This window comes from Heloderma suspectum, chromosome 1, assembly GCF_057233095.1.
Source record: "Heloderma suspectum isolate Gila_16-S chromosome 1, 16-S_ref, whole genome shotgun sequence".
Taxonomy (NCBI): domain Eukaryota; kingdom Metazoa; phylum Chordata; class Lepidosauria; order Squamata; family Helodermatidae; genus Heloderma; species Heloderma suspectum.
This window is the reverse complement of record NC_139458.1, coordinates 180,689,817-180,711,364: the sequence shown is the minus strand read 5'-3', so window position 1 is coordinate 180,711,364 and position 21,548 is coordinate 180,689,817. Positions and strand designations below refer to the sequence as shown.

The 21,548-nt window shown below is 46.3% G+C and overlaps 1 protein-coding gene across 4 annotated transcripts in view; it reads left to right on the top strand.

Moving 5' to 3' along the window:
- Positions 1-1,767: 1,767 nt before the first annotated feature.
- Positions 1,768-21,548, top strand: part of IFIH1 (interferon induced with helicase C domain 1) — a 57,891-nt gene continuing 38,110 nt past the window's right edge. For 2 of the 4 annotated variants that reach the window (XM_084811751.1, XM_084811742.1), the window contains exons 1-4: positions 1,768-2,479; positions 3,670-3,826; positions 8,256-8,420; positions 14,488-14,571. In XM_084811751.1, the coding sequence (XP_084667877.1) occupies positions 2,018-2,479; positions 3,670-3,826; positions 8,256-8,420; positions 14,488-14,571 (868 nt within the window). In that variant the 5' untranslated portion in view covers positions 1,768-2,017. The remainder of the gene's footprint in view (positions 2,480-3,669; positions 3,827-8,255; positions 8,421-14,487; positions 14,572-21,548) is intronic. The other 2 variants (XM_084811767.1, XM_084811759.1) reach the window with 1 other exon arrangement.

Here is a 21,548-nt window from a genome sequence, read left to right as displayed (position 1 = left end):
AACAACACTACAAGTGAGAAGGATCGTGGAATTGTTGTCGATCACAAGCTGAATATGAGCCAACCATGTGATGTGGCTGCAGAAAAGGTCAATGCCATTTTGGGCTGCATTAATAGAAGCGTAGCTTCCAAATCCCGGGAAGTACTAGTTCCCCTCTACTCAGCACTGGTTAGGCCTCATCTGGAGTACTGGGTCCAGTTCTGGGCACCACACTTTAAGAAGGATGCAGACAAACTGGAGAGGGTTCAGAGGAGGGCAACAAAGATGATCAGGGGACTGGAAACAAAGCCCTATGAAGAGAGACTGAAAGAACTGGGCATGTTTAGCCTTGAGAAGAGAAGACTGAGGGGAGATAGCGCTCTTCAAGTACTTGAAAGGTTGTCACAGAGAGGAAGGCCAGGATCACTTCTCGATCATCCCAGAGTGCAGAACTCGGAATAATGGGCTCAAGTTACAGGAAGCCAGATACTGGCTGAACATCAGGAAAAACTTCCTGACTGTTAGAGCAATATGACGATGGAACCATTTACCTAGGGAGGTAGTGGGCTCTCCCAGACTGGAGGCGTTCCAGACGAGGCTGGACAGCCATCTTTCAGGGATGCTCTGACTTGGATTCCTGCAATGAGCAGGGGTTGGACTCGATGGCCTTGTAGGCCCCTTCCAACCCCACTATTCTATGATTCTATGTTGATCTTAACACTTGGGCAGGCTCATCCAGGTTTAGGAAGTCCTTCAGATAAGGTTCAACTGCCAGTCTAGTCAGCTTCAGAATGGGAGGGGGCACCTAAGGCAGCAAAATGTCTTGGGCAGGCTCTGCCCACAAAAGCCTGCTGCTTAGATAAAATCATTTGCACTTGCCACTAAAATTCTATGCACATGCTATTACACTTGAATCAAAGGCAGGGAATATAAAAAGTACTCTTACATCCAGATCCAATGGTGCAGTTAGGTAATTTTACTTCACTTTCTTCAAAATGAAATGAGCCAGCCCTACTGTGTAGCGGGGACTCCACCTCATTCTGCTGAGCAGGACACTGGCTTTGTCCCACAAAGTCCTGCCTCTATGGCACCACATTGCCCAGACCTGAAGCACATTTACTCAGAAGTCAGCCTCACTTTGCCCAATGGGGCTTACTTCGAAGTAAGTGTGCATGGGATTTCTGCCATCGTGAGTGAAAACGCCCTAAAAGACAACAACTAAGACTCTTGTGGGACCTTTAAGACTAACACATTTATTCTGGCATAAGCTTTTGTGGACTATAGCCCACTTTATTAGATGCATGGAATATTATGGAGAGTTTCAGATTTATAAACAGTGTATGCGGTGGTAGGGAAATCACATTATTGACGTGACTGTCACTTTTTGCATTTAATTTCTTTCTGATCTCACTGTTTATAATTCTCCCACTGACCCCAATACTGGATATAAGCCTGAAACTCCCCATAATACTCATGCATCTGATGCAGTGGGCTATAGTCCACAAAAGCTTTTGCAAATAGAAAGTTGTCGAGTCTTTAAGATGCCACAAGACGATGTGTCATTTTTGTGTACAAAACAAAAAGCGTCAAGCCGGAACATGAAACCGATTTCCTCTGGGCTGTGTGAACGTGGCAAAGCGGAATCCGCTCGTAGGGAAAGGCGGCGGCGCCCAGCAACTCGAGACGAACCGGCTCAGCAGCGCTCGACGTTCGGAAACCGAGCGCCCGGCGGGAATAGAAACTGAAACTGCTGTCCTGTAAGAAACGCCCCGCGAAACCCGGCCGCTCAGTGCAGACGAGGAAATCGAGAGGCGGAGCGCGCTGCGGTGCTCCAGCGTCCTGCGCGAGGAAACTTTTAGCCGCGACGGGAGAGACCGATTTGGGAGTTGTGTTTTTGGAAAGGACGCGCAGCGACCGCCTTCTTCACGCGGCGACAAGGCGCTGCGGCGAGAGAGGAAGAGAAGCACGACCAGATCGCCTCGAGCGATCGCCGGCAGCCTGCGTGCGTGAAGGCAGGAAGGGCCCCGTCGGCAACGGAATGGAAGCGGCGGCGCCGAGGCCATCCCGCGACGAGGCCGTCCTCTCCCTGATTTCTTGCTTCAGGTCCAGGATCAAGAAGAACATGCGGGTGATCCGAGTGCTGGACTTCATGCCCACCCTGGGCTACGAGCAGAAAGATCGCCTCCGAGCGGCCGTGCGGGACAAGGGGGACGTCGAGGGCGCGGAGCTGCTTCTGCGCCTCCTGGAGGACGCGCGCGCCCGCCCGCCGGGCTTGTGCCAGGAATTCTGCCAGGCGCTGGCGCAAGGCGGCTTCGAAGCCGCCAGCTACGTGGACCCCAGCCTGAGCGCGCTGCCCTCGCCTTCCCTGGAGGCGGTCAACGACCTGGGCAAGACGCTGGTGGACCTGTTCATGGGCCACCTAGTGGGGGTGCTGAGGGCCGTGCAGGTGGCCCTGGCGTGTCGGCAGCGGCGCCTCTTGGAGGACGGGGACGTGGAGCAGGTAGGCGCGCGGTTTCCGCCAGAGATCCGAACCTCCCCGCCCCGACAGGGAGATGGCATTTGGCTGTACTGCATCAGGAGCGTGATTCTCCAGATGTTTGGGCCTACAATTCCCATCATCCCTCGCCATTGGCTGTGGTGGCTAAGGCTGATGGGAGCGGCAGGCCAAAGCATTTGGAGGGGTGCAGAAGTGGAATGGTGGAGCGAGGGCAAATTGCCGCCCACCGTAGGCTGGATGAGTGGGTGTGGCCATGCTGCTGCTGGCAGGCGGCGTGTCCACTTACATCGCCCCACCCTTGCCCGTGTTGCCTTTCTCTGCTGAGGGAGGCTGCCTGCAGCCATGCAGGCGATGGCTGCTCCTCCTAGGGCCACTCGAGTTGGGCACATCCTTTGCATGCCTCTCGCCATCCCCATGGGCAGGTAGAAGCCTATGTTTCCCTATGGGCATTCAGGATTTCTCTATGGGCAAGCAGAAAGCCATGTTTCCCTCTGGGCAAGTAGACGCCTACGTGTCCCTATGCGCATCTGTCTGGACAGGTAGAAGCCTGTGGCTTTCTTCACACGGAGCTTTTATCCTGCAATTGAGATTGCTCCTTCATGGAAGTTTGTGGGCTGTAAAGCGGCAAGAAGAGGAGCGAGATCAATGAAAGATAATGGAAGACTCAGAGAGGGGGAAGGGGGAAAGGAGGTGGGTGAAAAAAGGGAGTCTTCGAAATTCTGCATTTAAAACCCCAGAAAGCCCCATTTTAAATGCAGGACTTTAGGCTGGTGTAGAGATGCCCTGTGTTTCCCTATGGGTATTCGGGTTTTCCCTGTGGACAGGTAGAAGCCTATGTTTCCCTGGGGGCATTCAGGATTTTCCCCATCTGGAAATCTAGGTTCTGCCTGATGTAAAGGACAATAAAGAGAAGGCTAGCTTAACCTCACTCAGGAGAGAGTTCCACAACTGAGGTGCTGCTACAGAAAAGGCCCTGTTTGAGGTATCATCCATCAGTCTCACATTTCTAGGAGGTATGAGAAATAACACATAATTTGGTGAACACAAATCATTTGTATGGATACTCCATCCCCCATGGAAAGAATTTTAATCTGATATTTGATCATAGGAAAAGAAAGCAACATATTTTATCTGCATCGCAAAATGTCAGACTCTGTTCCCCCCACCCACCCTGCTTTTCTCCTTTTAACCAGATTAAAGCTGTGGAAGATGCTCGGGGGAATGCAGAAGCAGTGAGGGAATTATTATGCAGAGTAATACAAAAGAAACTGTGGTTGTCGCCATTTCTGGAAGCACTGTCTGAAGCTGGGCATGCAAATGTTACAGCTGAACTAAGGGGCGAGGAAAATGGTAACTATGAGTTCAGGATTTTTGAAACTTGATCGTTCCTTGACAAATGTTCGCACATTAATAGTGTAATCCTAGTGCATGTCTACTTGGAAGTAACTCCCACTGAGTTCATTGGCATATAGGAACATAGGAAGCTGCCTCATACCGAGTCGGACCATTGGACCATCTAGCCCGGTTCTGTCAACACTGACTGGCAGTGCCTTGATGCTCTGACCTGGATTCCTGCACTGAGCAGGGGGTTGGACTCGATGGCCTTGTAGGCCCCTTCCAGCCCCACTATTCTATGATTCACCAGGGTTTCAGGCGGATTTTTCCCGCGTTACTTGGAGATGCTGGGAATCAAACCTGGGACCTTCCGCATGCAAAGTATGTGCCCTGCCACTGAGATATGCCCCCTCCCATGAGGCATGTAACTGGGTATTAGATTGCAACCTAAGGGAAAACAAAACTGCGTTAGGAATTGTGTATGCTTAAATGTTGACAGGAAAGGATATTAAGGTTGCAGTTCTATACAGACTTATATGGGAATAAGTCCTATTAAACTCAGTCGGACATTTCTGAGTAGCCATTGTTAGTTTTGTCCTGTAAAATAAGCAGCTATTTTGGATTACAGTTCTTTTCACACACGTCATTGTTCTGAAGAGTATCTGTACCCTGTGTTGTCTTCTGTTTGCATTTTTTCTGGCTGCACAACCACCACCCTTCGTTTGTATCAAGGCTATTAAATGCCTTCTGTTTTCCCAACACTAACCTATTGCTGCCATCTCTGATCATGGCTGCCCATAAGCAGCAGGGCTCAGTTATACCGCCCACTGTCAAAAGTTTCAAATCCTAGAGATTGCTCCCTCCCAACTGCAAATAGCTGCCAGGCTGATGGGAAAACAGGAAAAGACAATGAATGGGGCATTGGAAGCAAGTAGGATAAGCTAGATGCAAAGGTAGATGATGAGTCAGAGTGAACTAAGAATCAAATGAATGAGTGGAAGAAGCAGGTGAGAAAAACAGCCAGTAAGAAGACAGGGGAACATAAAAGCCAGGTGGAAGGGGAAAGTGTGTCCACATGAATTGCTGTCCGTCTCTGGTTGTGTTCGTGTGGAAGGACACAGTTGTGGAGCCTGGAAAGTGGGAATAAGTGGGCATTCCACCAAACATCTATTTGTTAGAATCTACAGAAACCTAGAGACAAGCCACCCCATCACAGCTGAATGGTCAACTGACAGGCTGCAATCCTATATCTACTTACCTGGCAGTGAACTCCATTGAGCCCAGGAGGATTTACTTCTTAGTAAGCATGTACAGGATTGCACTGTTAGAGAGAGTTTTAACCATAAGGGGAATGATTGTGTACCAACATTACAATTCCATCTACTGACGTTCACAAAATGCACGTACCTAGGAGTTTTCCCTAACTGGGCAAATCGCAACTTTCGAGTTGTGGGAAGGGGGGAGGTTCTCATCGAGATAATAGCATAGGAGAAAGGGTCAAATTCAGCTACATACCTATGCATGGGACTGTTCACCAGAGACATTTGTGTTTTGCCATTGGTTTATTTATTTGTTTGGTCCATTTCCCCCCTTGTGTTAATAGTGTAAACTACTGTATAAACTGTTAATAGTTTCCCCTAATGCTCAGTGTACTAACTGACATGTATCTTCAACAAAGCTCAATATAATAACCCAACCGAGCCATTCAAAGCACACCCTGATTGGCATGCAGAGGCCTCAGGAGGGAGAGCTCCAGGCCAAAGCACTGCCGCCGCCACTAAAGACATTCACAATCTGTTGTCTTCCTGTAATTTTGCTTTCCTTCTCATCACACTGACACTTAACAGTGTTTACCCATGTCGGTATTGGTCAAGTTATCCGCATTCAGGTCCCAATTGCCATCCCAGTTAAACCTCCAACATGTCTATCTAACCCCTTGTGCTCGTATTTGGAACAACCTCTCTTCCTCCCATCTAGACCCCTTACTTGCCACTGGGCTGGTTCACACGGCATGCTAAGCCACGCTAGAGAAGAAGCCACCGTGGGTTGGTTGTTTGCTTGCCAATCCATGTTACTCCCAACAGATGATTGGGCATGCGGTGGCGTGGCGTGGGTTCTTTCCCCCTCAGCCATCCAGCTAGCTCCCTAAACATATCCCAGTGTCCTTCATGTGGCAGCCTGTCTTGTATCCACATCCACACAGCAAGAAACTTTCCCAGCCCCACTCCGATCATTACTCCTTTTCGGAGCATTTACTTTATTTGTCACCGTTTTTTCTCTAATGCTTCAGAAGAAAGCAAATGGGATCGTTATTGTTGTTGTTGTTGTTGTTCTTGTTTCCCAGTCTTTCGCAAGTGCCCAAGAGCGCAGATTTGCCTGTCCACTATGTGTGGCTTCGCCCTGACAATTTCCTTGTATGTTACAGCTGTCAAGGGGAGTGCAGTAATGTACTAGGAAATCGACAAAGCATGGCTGCACATAGGCTAATCTGTGCGCACTTGTAAAGGACTGGGGGTAAAAATAATACCAAGAGAAAGTATGAACCCATTTGCGCAATTCAGAAGCACCAAAAAAGAACGGGGAGGGGCGAGAGAAGTAATAGTTCTGAAACAGAGCACCAGGGGGAGGGGGGCAATAACTCCCATTTGACAATGTTATTCTCTCACTGTTATGCCTTGAAATGACGCTTACCTGTGTCCTCCCCCTTTCGACACTTCCTTGAGTTCCAATGAAATCAACAAATGGGAATTATTCCACCACCACCACTCATCCCTCATCCCAGTGTCCTCAGCCCCCTGCACCAAGCCTTTAAATTTTCACAAATCTTTCTTCTACTTCCTGCCCAGCTTTTAAAATTGCGCAAATCTTCTCAAACTTTTTAAAAAAAAGAACTTTAGAGGATAGCTGAATGGGATGGAGAGAGTCAGGGAGATTTGTGCAAATTCACTGAAGTGCACTAAACCCAACAGTAATTGCTCCTAAAAGGAGCCATGATGGGTGGGGCAATAACTCCCATTTGTCAACTTCATCAGGACTCAGGAACGTGTTGAATGAGGGGAGGACGCTGCCAATTCAAGGCAAAATAGCAAGAGGATAACATTTCCAAATGGGAGTTACTAACCTCCCCCACCCCCTCCACTTTGGTACTCCTCTTGGGAGCAATTATTTCTCCCTTTTCTTTCTTTTTTGGTGCTTCTGAATTGTGCAAATGGTTTTGTACTTTCTCTTAGTAATATTTACCTCCCAGTCCTCTGCAGGTATGCGCAGATTAGCCTATGTGCAGTCTCACCTTGCCAGTTTCCTAGGTCATTACCTACTGCACTTTGGCGCTTCCCTGGACAGCTGTAACATAAAAGAAATTGACAAGGTGACACTACACATAGCAGACAGGCAAATCTGTGCACTTGTGAAAGAATGGGAAATTTTTTTGTTTGCTTGTTTTTTAAAGATCCCATTTGTGTATTTCTGAAGCACCGAAAAGTTTTTTTTAAAAAAGGTGGTGAACGAAGTAAGTTCTCTGAAAAGGGGGTAGTAATCGGAGTGGAGAGGGGGCAGACTTCACTTGCGAGGGAGGCTGGAGGCTCAAGTGGCGAGATTGCAAAGAGTGGCACAGGTTTTTTTGCCTTCTTGCTAAGTGGCTCTGTAGTCACTTGGGACAAGCTACAGTGCCAGGTTCAGACGTCAAGACAAGCCACCCTCAACAACCCTAATACAAGCCATATGTTTTCAGCTAGCTTGTGTGTGGTTAACAAACCATGCTGAATTGTCCATGCCAGGTTTGCACATCATGGTAAGCCCTGCTGACACTAACAAGGCTCACAACCCACCATGGCTTATCATCTCTTGCAAACCCAGTCACTGTCTGTCTTCTCTGTATCCCTAGACTTCTCCATTGAGAACTAAATAGCTGCTAGTTCCATTTGAATGCTGCCTATGTATATGCTCCTATTTTTGTAAAATTGGGCACCCTGAATCCTGCTGCTTCATGGTTAAAGATCCTTGAGACATGTCATTCATGCATATATGCATTATTAGACACTTATAAACAAGGAGATGCGGTAAGACATGGAAGATCTGGCTACAGGTCTTCAATTCTCATCTGGTTTGGTCCTTAAAGAATGTCTCCTTCTCCAACTTACATTCAGCGGTGACACTCATCTATTTCAAGGATGGGTGACATGTGGCCCTCCAGATGTTGTGGGACTGCAACCCCCATTATCCCTCACTATTGGCTATGCTGGCTAGGGCTGATTTGAGTTACCATCCAGCAACATCTGGAGGGCCAGTCGTTCTCCACCCCTGATCTGTCATACAGTTTATTGACCTGCATAACTAAGCGTGTCACTGCATTTTCTATTTTCTTCGCCTACACATGGAAGCTCAAGTCTGGTCTAAAAGAAGATACTCTTTTTATGGATTGTAACTTTTTATTTTGTGTGAACAGAACCTTGTGTAAATGGGATCTCTGCAGATGAGATTGTGCCAACTGAAGAGCCCCTTACTTCTGGGATTGTGGAGGATCTGGAGCAGGGTGCTGACTTGGAGCGCAACTTGGCCGGTGAGGAGAATGCCTCAGAAGAATCATTTGGAGAGGCCTCAGCCATTTCAGGTGATATATCTGCCCATATGTTTTACAAATCTTTTCACATAATTGATTCAACTAGAGCTGTAGTAAACCGCCTCAAAATCAGTTGAACTGCCTGATTCTGGGGGCCATTTTATCCCCCTCCCAACAGGTGCCATGATTTGGGGGGAAAACATTTCAAGTGGAGGGGATACTTACCATGAAAGCAGCAACAAAGGCAATTTCCTGTCTTCCCCCCCTTCCAGAAGTTTTACCTTTCTTTCATTGTTTAAATTTTTTTCTTGCTGTCTTTCATTTAACTGTTTACAAGCTGATGTCTCTACCAGGGTGCCAGCAGGAGCAGAGCAAAATCTGAACTGAGATCTGGCTGCTGCCACAGAAGCTGCTGATGAAGCTGGCAGCTTTTAAATATAGTTAAATGAAAAGAAAAGGCATTTTAAAGTTAAAGAGGGAAAACAATGAAACACTGGAGCAAACATCCCCCGCACACAAGCATGCACACAACAAACAAAATGGAAACAGCTGCCCCAGATCGCCACTTTCAGATTGGACTGACAAGTTGGGGCAGGCATTTTGATACAGCCCTCCAGTCAAGCGTACAAATGACAAGTGGAGACTTGGATTTCTAGGGGATTTTCATGTCAGGAAGTTCATTCAGTCATCGGTGCCCTCCTCTCACACAGTTTACATTCTCCCCTGCCCCCCAACAGCCAGTCATCATTTCATGACCACTGGGCACACTCAGTTCTCACTGGGCTCCCTCCCCTTAAGGTTTTTCCTCCATACAGATTTGTTGTACTTCTTCAAACCTCAGATGTCAGTCTGGTGAGAAAATTTTTGTGAATCATTTAGAATTGTCACATATTTCCAACCTAAAATGTTATTAGATCTTAATCTAACTCCATAATCCTAGATAAAGAACCATAGATAACCCAATTAAACAAATGATACATAAACATAATGCTTTTTCAACATTTATTTATCCACAACTGATTCAGCATTCAGTATCCATGTGTGGAAAAGTATCTGAACCTTTAGATGCAGTACCTGGTATTGAGCAGCAATGACTTCCAAGTAAGCATTTCCTGTAATTGTTGGTCAGTCTCTCACATTGGTTGAGAGGAATTTTGGCCCATTCCTCCTTACAGAACTGCTTCAACTCGGTGACATTTGAGGGCTTCCTTGCATGAACAACTCGCTTCAAGTCCTGCCACGGCATTTTATGGGGTTTAGGTCTGGATTTTGACTAGGCCATTCTAAAACACAGAATTTCTTCTTAAGCAGTGATTCTTTTGTAGATCTGCTTGTATGCTTAGGGTCATTGTCTTGTTGCGTGACCCACTTTCGGTTCAGCTTCATCTCACAGTTTCAGTTGTGCTATGATATGTTTCCACACAACCCTGTGGTGAAGACAAAACTCACAAAGTTTCTGATCTTCTTATAGGGTGGGGCCTCCCAAAATCACCCCTGTAATTACTAATTACCCCTGTAATTATCTAATTAGGTAATTAGATCTACCTAATTACTTAAACACCTGATTCCAATTATTCCCTTTAATTGAGCTGATGAAACCAGGGGTTCACTTAGTTTTGCACATACCCTGACTCTTAAGTACTCATTGTTTGCCTAAGACATGGAATTAATATAAACCCTGTTGGATATTTTAAAAAGGACTGGTTTTGATTCACAAAGGCTATCATGGTAAAACTGTGGAATTCCCATAATTATCATTAGGGTTCACAAACTTTTTCTCACTGCTGTATCTCTCCCTTGTGTGCGGCTGTTGCTGTTTTGGCCGAGTCTGAATCAAAATGAGAACGTAGGATATTTAAAGCCTTTGCTGCAGCAGCACACAGGACTTATCAGGCAGAAGACATGAAAGCTCCTATCCTCAAAATACTAATTCTGAAATAATATACTATGTATTTCTATAGCACTGTAAGCATTCAGAGTGATTTGCATACATTCTCTTGCTTGAATCCCTACACCAACCTGTAAGGCAGGTCAGCTGTATTAACCTCTCATTGTGGATGCAGGGCTGAGAGGGTGTTATTTGCCTATAACCACCTCGGCTGCAATCCTGTACACACTTATCTGGGAGTATGCACCATTGAACTCCATGGGGCTTACTTTCCAGTAGATGTGTATGGCAGTGGCCTCCAAACTTTTTTGATCACACACCCCTATCAGTAAAAAAAAATTTGAGCATGCACCCCCAATATATGTATATTATGTACATTATCAAACATACACAAACTAGAAATTTTAAAAGGATGAGATAAAGGTGAAATAAACAATATTTTTAAAATATTTTTATTGTATTTATTAACAGTACAGAAAACCTTTTTGCTCTCACTAAAAGCATATTATTATTGATAACATTTTTAGTGAGAGCACTCTGATTGCATATGCTTCATTATTTTTGAAAATCTGGGTTTAACACTTTATGATACAGCGATTTGAAGTTCTGGTTCTCAGTTCAGTTTATTTCGATACTTGGTTTAATTGCTGTCGTAGCTTCCATAACACACACTTTCTTCTCGGCTTCATTCTGCTAAGGAGAGCGGGAAGGGTTAATCTCCTTCCTGCACTCCTTTGGCAGGATGGCCGCTGCTTCCGGCTTCCTCTGCCATGCCTGGTGCAGTTGCTCTCGGCGGCCGAAGCAGAGCCAGGGTAGGGCTGGAGCAGAGAGAGAAATGCCACGGAGCTTCCCTCTCGGCTCCTGTCCCATACTAGCCTCTGCCACCACCATCGTTGCACACAGTGGCAGCTCGTCAGGGCAGCAGGAGGCTGCTCAATTATCAGGTAGCTTGCATGCCCCAATGGATCGTCTTGCGCACCCCATAGGGTGCGTGCATCCCAGTTTGGAGACCACTGGTGTATCTAACACTGTTAGTTTGCTAAGTAACACTGTTAGTTTGCTAAGGGGACTGGAGATTTGAACTGGAGATTTCATTGCTTAGCCAGTGCATGAGTTCACTGAAATTGATGTTATATTTCATCATATCTCTGGAGCCAGTGATTTGAGGATTTGGTTCTTCTGTAAAATACATTATCAAAATAAGCTCATCTCCCTCAGCACTTCTCTGGAGCAGGTGACTTGAGGATTTGCTTCCTCTGTCTAATAGATGAAATTAATCTCCCTTTAAGTTTTCGAAGCGTGCTTTGAACACCTGGCCATGATTCAGAATAGGACTGTGATGCATATTCTTGGGAGAAAAACATGTTTACTTTTTGCCAGCAGAGGGAGCACTTCACAGTGAAATAAATGTAGTCCTGTAATTAAAGAGCCTCGTGTGGCGCAGAGTGGTAGGCAGCAGTATTGCAACCGAAACTCTCCCCACGACCTGAGTTCGATCCCAGCGGAAGCTGGGGCTCGGGTAGCCCTCCATCCTTCCGAGGTCGGTAAAATGAGTACCCAGCTTGCTGGGGGAAAGGTAGTCACGACTGGGGAAGGCAATGGCAAACCACCCCGCTATAGTCTGCCACGAAAACGCCAGCGCAAGCAGCGTTCCTCTAGGGGTCAGTAATGACCCGGTGCTTGCACAGGAGGAACCTTTCCTTTTTCCTTTCCTGTAATTAAAGCTGGATGAATCACCTTTTGCTTTGCATTCTCCACTGCCTAAGTGGTGGGAAGTTCCATAGTTCTCCTCTTAATAATGAGACTTCTGGTGCAGTTAGTAATAAACTACTTATTTGCAATTCTCCAAAGTTCAACAAATGGGGAGCAAGCACCCATACAAGTAAGTGTTAATCCCACAGCAGTCAGTCCAGCTGCCTAATATCCTAGAACAGCCTTCCCCAACCTGGGGCCCTCCAGATGTGTTGGACTACAATTTCCATCCTCCCCAGCAAGCATGGGAGGTATAGCCCAACACATCTTGAGGGCCCCAAGTTGAGGAAGGCTGTGACCTCAAACCTTTTCCGCTATCTGGAAACCCGTTGGCAACCTTTCAAGCTTCAAACTTACAGTAGTTTGTTTCTTTCCTCTCCACTGCAAAATGCTTTCCACTCCCACCACCCACCTAGGTAGGTGTGTGATATAAATTCCAGTGGCCTGGAGTAATTTCCAGTGGTGAAAGGCCTTTCATCAGAATAGAGAGAGGGAGAGCCATTTTGCATGATCAGAGAGCATATTCGGAACAATGAGGGTACAATAGGGATAGGCAAACAGAGGGCCTGGGAGCCAAATTCAGTCCTCAAAGTCTTCCCATCTGGCCCCTAACATAGGTCCTGATTTTAAGCCCTTGGGCCAGATCTGGATCAAATCTGGCCCTCGGGGGTTCCCCGGAAGGCCATGGCCCCTTTCCCTTTACTGCCAGTTGTTTGGTGGTTTCCCAGCTTTTGCACATTCCCCCTTCCCCCTGCCATTCTAAAAGGCTGAAATGCCTCTCCTAAGGCTTGCTTACTGTCAGTAAGAGCGCTAAGCTAAAACGTGCTGGGATGCGGGGTAGTTTGGCCTTACTTCTTTCACCGTTGCCCCTGCCCACCACCGGAATGTGGACCTGAGAGCTTCTCTGAAACAGAATCTGGCCCTTGAGCTGAAAGAGGTTTGACACCCCTGTTTTAAGCCCTTTACACGCACGGTTATGCAAAGTGGTCGCTGTATCTCAAGCTTGATGCACAGGAAAAGGGGCTCGGTGGACCTTTTCATTATGCACCTGAGGTGTTCACTCTCCGGCACAAGCACAGATGAACAATACAGGAGAATGGGAGCGAGCAGCTGAGACGCATATAGGTGAGAGCTCTGGCAGAGCCTCTATTGCTGTTCACACTGAGGGCCAAGCAAGATGCGACATTAAATGTGTCTTTGCATCCGCCTTTGCATCCGCCTTGCCTGTTTTAAAAATGCAAATGGCATGGGAGGGCCCCATGCCATTATCAGCATTGCCACTGACGCGGAGGGGGAGTTTAACCCGTTTCTTCCTTGCTGCTGTCCTGAAGAAGAACCCTCCGCTAAATGTGCTTTGCATTGGGAGGAAATCCCCCCACTGGTGCCATATTTCTAAAATACAAAATCCATCCCTCGATCCATTCGTACCTTTTACTAATTGGTATTCTGCTGTACTGGAAGAGGAAAGTATATTGTTGCATTTCCCTCCACCACCACCACGCCGGTGCCTCCCCAGTTTATACAGAATTTAGTGTTGGGATCAGACTCTGCCTGTGTTGTGCTGCTTGCTATAGGAGATTATAGGTCCTGGAAAGGACAGTGGGGTAAGAGGACAGAGAAGAAGCAGAGCTGGTTTTGTCCTCACACATACCTATTCCTTGTTAAGAAATTCTAGTTGCTTTAGAACCCAGTTCTCTGCATGTCTGCTCAGAGGTGTGTGCCACTGTGTCCAACAGGGCTTCCTTTCCATTAAATGAGTTTAGGATTATGGTCTAAGCCATTATGGAGCACCAGAAGGCTTACATTTAGTTTGAAAACAAGCTAAATTTACTCTCTTGAGAGGTTTGCCAATGAAATTTGGCAGCAAGATGGCAATTTCTACTTTTTCTTTTGGGTGCCCTATAGCACTGCATGGACTCTGGCCCATGGTGAAAGTCGAAAATGGCCCCAGCCCTCTTGAAGTTGCCCACCCCTGCATCAGGCCTTGGTCATATGGCAGGGATGGGCAATGTGTGGCACTCCAGATGTTTTGTCCTTCAGTTCCCAGCATCCCTCACCACTGGCTATGCTGGCTAGGGCTCATGGAAGTTGTAGGCCAAAACGTCTGGAGCGCTACTAGTTGCCCACCCCTGTGATATGGGGAGGTCCATATAGTTAGGATTTTCAAGGTTGTGTTCCAAGTATCAAGCCAGGCTCTCAGAGCCAGTAATGCCAACATGGCAAGTACAAAGAAAGTGCAAGTGTGAACATCTGAATTGTTTTCAGTTTTGCTTTGCTTGTTTCACCTAAGAGGTAGTAGTTTCTGCATCAGTTGTGTCAACTTAAATTTCCTCTTTACTTGCTTTGTTGGAAATAAGATTAAGGAGTGGCGGGGAGGGGGCTGTTACGGTATATCAAAGTGCAGAGCGTGTTAATCTAAGGCTGAAATAACTATATCGTGACACATTTAGACCTGTGTTTATCTATTTTGTCTGCTAGAATCGGATGTCACTTTGCTAGATACGAATGTCAGTGACATGAGTGAAAGCTTTGAACAGATCAGCCATGTGAGTGGTGATTCAGGTATGACTTCCTTCATTGTACTCTAGTAAGCATGAAATAAAATCTAGAAGCAAATGTTCATTGGATTTGTTGTTGGGACTGAAGGTTCATGTGCGTGACCAAATAGCACCTGTATTGGGAGACCAGCGTTGCTTTGGTTTTTATTTTATTTTATTTTTGCTGTTTGTTATGCCTGATGGGCTGCAATTGAGGCTGCAATCCTAACCTTATGAGGGAGTGAGCCCCATTAAGCTCAGTGGGCCTGAGTAACTCGCTTAGGATTGCACTGTGATACATGTTAGTTGCTTGGGCCACAGTGTATTGCTCTCAGTCACTTCCTGCTGCCCTACCTGCTTCAAGTCATCGAAAGCCCTTTTTTGAACCACCACTACCACACTATATGCTTTCTGCAATCAGTTAACTTTCCTCTGCCCTATTGCTGCAAGTCCTGTATGATGCTTGTTTGATCCCCATGGCTACTGTAACATCTAACCCGGGTCATCATAGCTGTCTAAGTAGGGGCCATGTTGCATACCATGTTCTCTATAGTCCCTCCATCGTGAAAGCTTACAGCAGCCTTCCTCAGCTTGGTGCCGTCCAGAATTTTTGGATTTCAACTCCCATCAACCCCAGGCAGCATAGCCAATGGTCAGCAACCCTTAATGTTGCAGCCCAAAGCCTCTGGAGGGCATTAGGTTGGGGAAAGCTGGCTTAGAGATTCTTAAACGAGAACAGAACAACAACAGGGAACAACTGACTGGCTGGATACAACCAAATCCAGCGCCACCTTGTGACTAAACTGTAGAGTAGTTATCCTCACAGCCTGTATAGTGTGGTGAACAAAATATCTGATAAAGAGTGCCTGAGTTTAGAGCTGGTTCAGGATCAGAGGGAGAGAGTGAATTCTTTTTCCCCACACCAAACACCACCCCTTCCCGAGATCCATTGCTTGATGTAAAGCAGGGGTGCAGAACCTCCTGCCTGGGGACAAATCCAACCCCCTCTGTGGATTCCCACATGGCCAAGCCCTTCCCCCAATTACTGATCATTTAGTGGTTTCCTGGCTGGTGTGCAGTCTTTTCCCCATTCAAAAAGACTTGGTTGCTGGCAGTAAGAGCTTTAAGCTAAAATATGCTGGTATTTTGGCACACCTCTTTTGCCTTTGGCCCTGCACTTTTTGCCCTCAGCCCCATCCACCGCTCGAATGCAGCCCCTGAGAGCTTCTCCAAAATGGAATTCGGCCCTCTGGCTGAAAGAGGTTCAAGAATCATGATGTAAAGGAGCACTTGCCCCATTTTCATCTTTTCCCTGTAGTGCAAGAACCAGAGGGCCAACATGGGTCATCCTTCTATTAAACGCTGTTTTGTACAAAAGGGGAGGGGAACAGCCACCCATTGGCCCAAAGCCCGAGGGCTGATGGAAGCTTGTTCACTCTTCCCAGTATGGAGTCCATCACAGCTGCTAGCTGCTCGGTGGGTTGTTTTCAAAAGGCCGTAGTTACCTAGGGGATGTTTCTAGTACATTTAAGGGAAAGCTGTAATTTGGGCGGCAGGGTGCACATGTTGTGCTTTCCCATTTTAAAATGTCAAATCGTAAATATTTATGTATGCCATCCAGGGCCTTAGAGATAGACAGGAATATATATATATATATATATATATACACACACACACACACACACATACATACATACATACATGCGCACAAGGCTCTTGGGATCTCTCAAGTTCTTGGATGGATTAATTCTAATAATACCGCTAGTAAGGTTTTCTTTGTATTATGCCTACCCCATCTACAGCTCAGTGCACTTTTAACAAAAAATAAAATTACTCATCATATTACACAAAGTAATATAAATACTTATATTTAGTAAGTAAATATAAATGATATCAAATCAGTGTTTTTTAAGGTAAAAGAAATACATTTAAGTCCAATTGTATACATTACTCAGAAGTAGCTCCATTCAGTGCAATGGGATTTAACCCCTAGGGAAGTGTGTATAGGATTGCAGCCTAAAGCATAATCAACAGTAGATTCCGAAAAGCATATGGAGAAAGAACAAACATAATTCCAGGTGCCTTTTAAGGGTAAAGAGAGAGGAACAATAGCAGATATTTGGGAGAATCAAGTTCCACGCAGAAGGAACCACCATAACAAATGCATGAGCAAGGGTGTCAAAGGACAGGAAATTCCTGGATTTGGGGAGCAGGTCTTGAATATACTCGGGACCTGGCCTACAAAAAACACCAGTGGTGTAATAAACTCCAAACAGCCAGTGCAATATAGTGGTTAAGAATGTTGGATTTAGATGAGGGAGACCTGGGTTAATTTCCCTGCTCTACTGTGAAATTTACTTGGGCCAGTTACTATCTCTTTGCCAATCCTACCTTATAGCTGGTGTGGGCAGAAGGTAGATCTCCAGAGGTTTTGGACTTTTAACTCCCAGAAGTCCCTGCCACCATTGCCAGTGGTCAGGAACGATGGGAGTAGAAGTCCAAAATGTCTGGAGATCTACTTTCTGCCCACACCGGCCTTACAGGGTTGTTGTGGGGATAAAGGGGGTGGGATGATATATGTCACCCTGAGCTTCTTGGAGGAAGCGTGATAGATCTGTCACGGTTCAGGTAGCCCGTGTAAAGAATGTAGGGCCATGTGATCATGATTGCCTAAAACATAGTGGTACCACATTCTGAAAAAGCCTCAAGCAATGCTGATGGTCTGTATGGGAAGAAATAAAAGACATTAAGGGTGCAGTCCTATCTTGGATACTCTGCAGCCTCCAAACTCAAAGGCTGCTGAGTATCTAATGCAGGGCAAGAGGAGAACGGAGGTGATTGTCACCTCCGTGCTCCAGCTGCTCTGCATTTCTAGTAGATGCGTGATTTTGCCTCTCTAGTGGTGGTGCCTCGGAGGGGGAGGGAAGCAGACTGGGGCTGGCCATAGGATCTGTTGTATGGCTGCTGCCCTGGTCTCCTCCCCACCCCCGGGAACACCTCCTTTTCCCTGCGCTCTGTTTTCCAAGCATAGAGGGGGAGCTGGCACGGTTCTCTGTACACCAGCTACAAGAGGGAGGGGAGCACAGCTTCTTGTCTCCAAGGTCAGATCCCCATCTCCGACCTTGGAGCCAGGAAACTGAACTACCCTATGCCCCCACCCACCCACCAGACACTGTCTGGGGGGCATAGGATCACTCTCTATAAACCTCGGAGGCACCAGGGCACAAATTGCTAGAGCTCGCAGCGATACCATCCCTTCTGCTAATGAAAATAGGGTGCACGTGTTCCTTCTTCATAACAGGGCTTGGGTATGGGCAGGGTAATTCCTGTGGTTTAACCAAGATGTTCCACTGTTATGCTAGCAACTTAAACTTGTGTAACTAGGTTGCAACTAATCCAGCACCCTGACCTTACATTTCAATTACTGCAGTGCATGCCTTTGAAAATGGCCTAGTAACTTCAGCTGGTCCAAAACAGGGCAGCAAGATCGTTAACAGGGACTGGCCAATTTCATCGTGTTATGCTAGTACTTTATGATTTGCACTGACAGCCGTTTCTGGACCCAATTCAAAGGCTGGTTTTAACCTTTAAAGCCCTAAATGGCTTGGGACCAGGTTAGCTGAAGGAATGTCTCCTTCCATATTTACCTACCCAGACATTAAGCTTGTTGTATGAGGCCCTCGGCCAGGCGCCCCTAACAAATGAGGCAAGGAGGGTAGCTACAAAAGAGAGGGCCTTTTCAGTGGTGGTAGCACTCCAGTTGCAGAATGCTCTCCCCTGAGAGGCTTGTCTGGTGCCTACATTGTAGTTTTTTTCAATGCCAGGTGAAGACTTTTTTATTCTCCCAGGCTATTTAGTCCTTCAGTTTTAAAAATTGTGTTAGTGCATTTTTAATCTTTGCGCTGATGTTTACTCTGTTTTTTACTTTGGTTTCATTCAGTTTTATACTTAAGGGCTTTATGTTATCATAGAATAGTAGGGTTGGAAGGGGCCTATAAGACCATCGAGTACAACCCCCTGCTCAATGCAGGAATCTAAGTCAAAGCATCCCTGACAGGTGGCTGTCCAGCTTCATCTTGAATGCCTCCTGTGTGGGGGAGCCCACCACCTCCCTAGGTCATTGATCCCATTGTCATATTGCTCTTAACAGTCAGGACGTTTTTTCCAACGTTCAGCTGGAATCTGGCTTCCTGTAACTTGAGCCCATGATTCCATGTCCTGCACTCTGGGATGATCGAGACGAGATCCTGGCCTTCCTCTCTGTGACCACCTTTCAAGTACTCGAAGAGTGCTATCATATCTCCCCTCGGTCTTCTCTTCTCAAGGCTAAACATGCCCAGTTCTTTCAGTCTCTCCTCACAGGGCTTTGTTTCCAGTCCCCTGATCATCTTTGTTGCCCTCCTCTGAACTCTCTCCAGTTTGTCTGCATCCTCCTTAAAGTGTAGTGCCCAGAACTGGACCCAGTACTCCAGATGAGGCCTAACCAGTGCTGAGTAGAGGGGAACTAGTACTTCACATGATTTGGAAGCTATACTTCTATTAATGCAGCCCAACATAACATTTGCCTTTTTTGCAGCCACATCACATTATTGGCTTATATTCAGCTTGTGATCTAGCACAATTACAAGATCCTTCTCGCTTGTAGTATTGTTGAGCCAAGTCTCCCCCATCTTGTAACTGTGCATTTGGTTTAATTTTCCTAGGTGCAGAACTTGGCATTTATCCCTATTAAATGTCATTCTGTTGTTTTCTGCCCAGCGCTCCAGTCTATCCAGATCACTTTGAATTTTGTTTCTGTCTTCCAGGGTATTCGCTATCCTGCCCAATTTTGTGTCATCTGCAAATTGGATAAGCATTCCCTTTACCTCCTCCTCCAAGTCATTAATAACAGTGTTGAGGAGCACTGGGCCCAGGACTGAGCCCTGCGGTACCCCACTCGTTACCTCTCCCCAGTTTGAGAAGATCCCATTGATAAGCACTCTTTGAGTCTGATCCTGTAACCAACTGTGGATCCACCTGATAGTTGTTTCATCTAGCCCACTTTGAGCTAGTTTGCTCATCAGGATATCATGGGGCGCTTTGTCGAAAGTTTTGCTGAAGTCGAGGAATATTATGTCCACAGCATTCTCACAGTCCACAAGAGAGGTTACCTGATCAAAAAATGAGATCAGATTCATCTGGCAGGACTTGTTCTTGACAAATCCATGTTGGCTTCAAGTAATCACTGCATTGTTTTCAAGGTGCTTACAGACTGATCGCTTTATAATCTGCTCCAGAATTTTCCCAGGGATTGATGTCAGACTGACTGGTCTGTAGTTCCCTGGTTCCTCTGTTTTGCCCTTTTTGAAGATAGGGACATTAGCCCTCCTCCAATCATCTGGCACTTCACCCATCCTCCAGGATTTCTCAAAGAGGATAGACAGTGGTTCTGAGAGCTCTTGTTCCAGTTCCTTTATTACTCTAGGATGCAGTTCATCTGGCCCTGGAGATTTGAACTCATTCAAAGTAATTAGGTGTTCCTTGACCATATGCCCATCAAGCTGCAATCCTGCCCCTTCAGCCTGTACTTCACCTTTGCCGGGGAGGGGGGTGTCATAGACCCTCTTTCGGGAGAAGGCTGAGCCAAATAGGAATTGAGTACGTCTGCCTTTTCCTTGTCATCTGTTATCATTTTGCCATCCTTATTTAATAGTTGAACCACCATTTCTTTCCTCTGTCTCTTACTATGCACATATGTGAATAAAGCCTTTTTGTTGCTTTTAGCATCCCTTGCTAACCTCAGCTCGTTCTCAGCTTTAGCCATCCTGCTGCCATCCCTGCAGTTCTGTACTACCTGCCTGCACTATTCCTTCATAGCTTGTTTTACTGTGTTATTGTATTCTGCCTATACTCTTTCTTTGTAGCTTATGTTTTACTATGTTATTGTATTTTAAGTTTTGTTTTGTGAACCAGCCAGAAAGCATCAGCTATTAGGTGGTATAAAAATACAATAAATAAATTCGATGTTGGTCCCACGCTGTTAGAAAAAGAAAGCTAACATAGCAAGAATAATGACCAGTCTTTCAGAATCCTTAGCAATTCTATTATCTCCATTCTTGGAGCTGCTTCCACATTAGCCATGCATGGAAGACACCCGACAACACTTGGCAATGGTGGAGATGCCATAATGACTTCATAGAACCGAGTCCATACTCTCCCCTACACACAGATTACAAGCATGCTGCCTGGAAGAGCCCACAGTGCATCCTCCATCACAACTAATGCCACAGTCTGGTGATGTGGGAAGCAGTAGCCCATACCAATAAACTCCAAGAGTATCCCCACACCCAGACGGGGGCTTGAATTCCTAGGCAGCCCTGACACAGAGTGCAATAGAACAATCCGTTTGCTAGCCAGGAGCACACAGACAAGGAAGAACTGCTGTTCCAGCCCCAGCACTTGACCAGCCCCATAGCTCACTGCGTAAGAGGAAGCTTCTCTGTAGTTTGCCACAGGCGACAGGCTTTCCAGCAGAAGGGTTCAAGTCCCACTTCAGGACCAATGATTTAATTTATTTCTTTTACATGATTTTTAGGCTGCCTTTAAAGGGTGGAATCTTCTCAAAGCGGTATACAATATAAAAACAAAACCAGGTGACTCTACAGATGATGCTGCTAAGACCCATGCAGCATGGTTCTGTGACAGAAGCAAACTTTTTTTTATGATGGTGGGTGGAGGGGACATGGACAAAGTCTGTGTATTATCCCCCTTCTAATGCCCAGAGCCCCTTCATGGATCACTGCCTTGTTGAGGCAAAGGGGCTTGCGTAACTCAGTGAAGCCATAAGCTATGCCGTGCAGGGCCACCCAAGACGGACAGGTCATGGCAGAGAGTTCTGACAAAATGTGGTCCACTGGAGAAGGAAATGGCAACCCACTCCAGTATCCTTGCCAAGAAAACCCCATGGAACGTATCACAAGGCTAAAAGAGATGACGCCGGAAGATGAGACCCTCAGGTCAGAA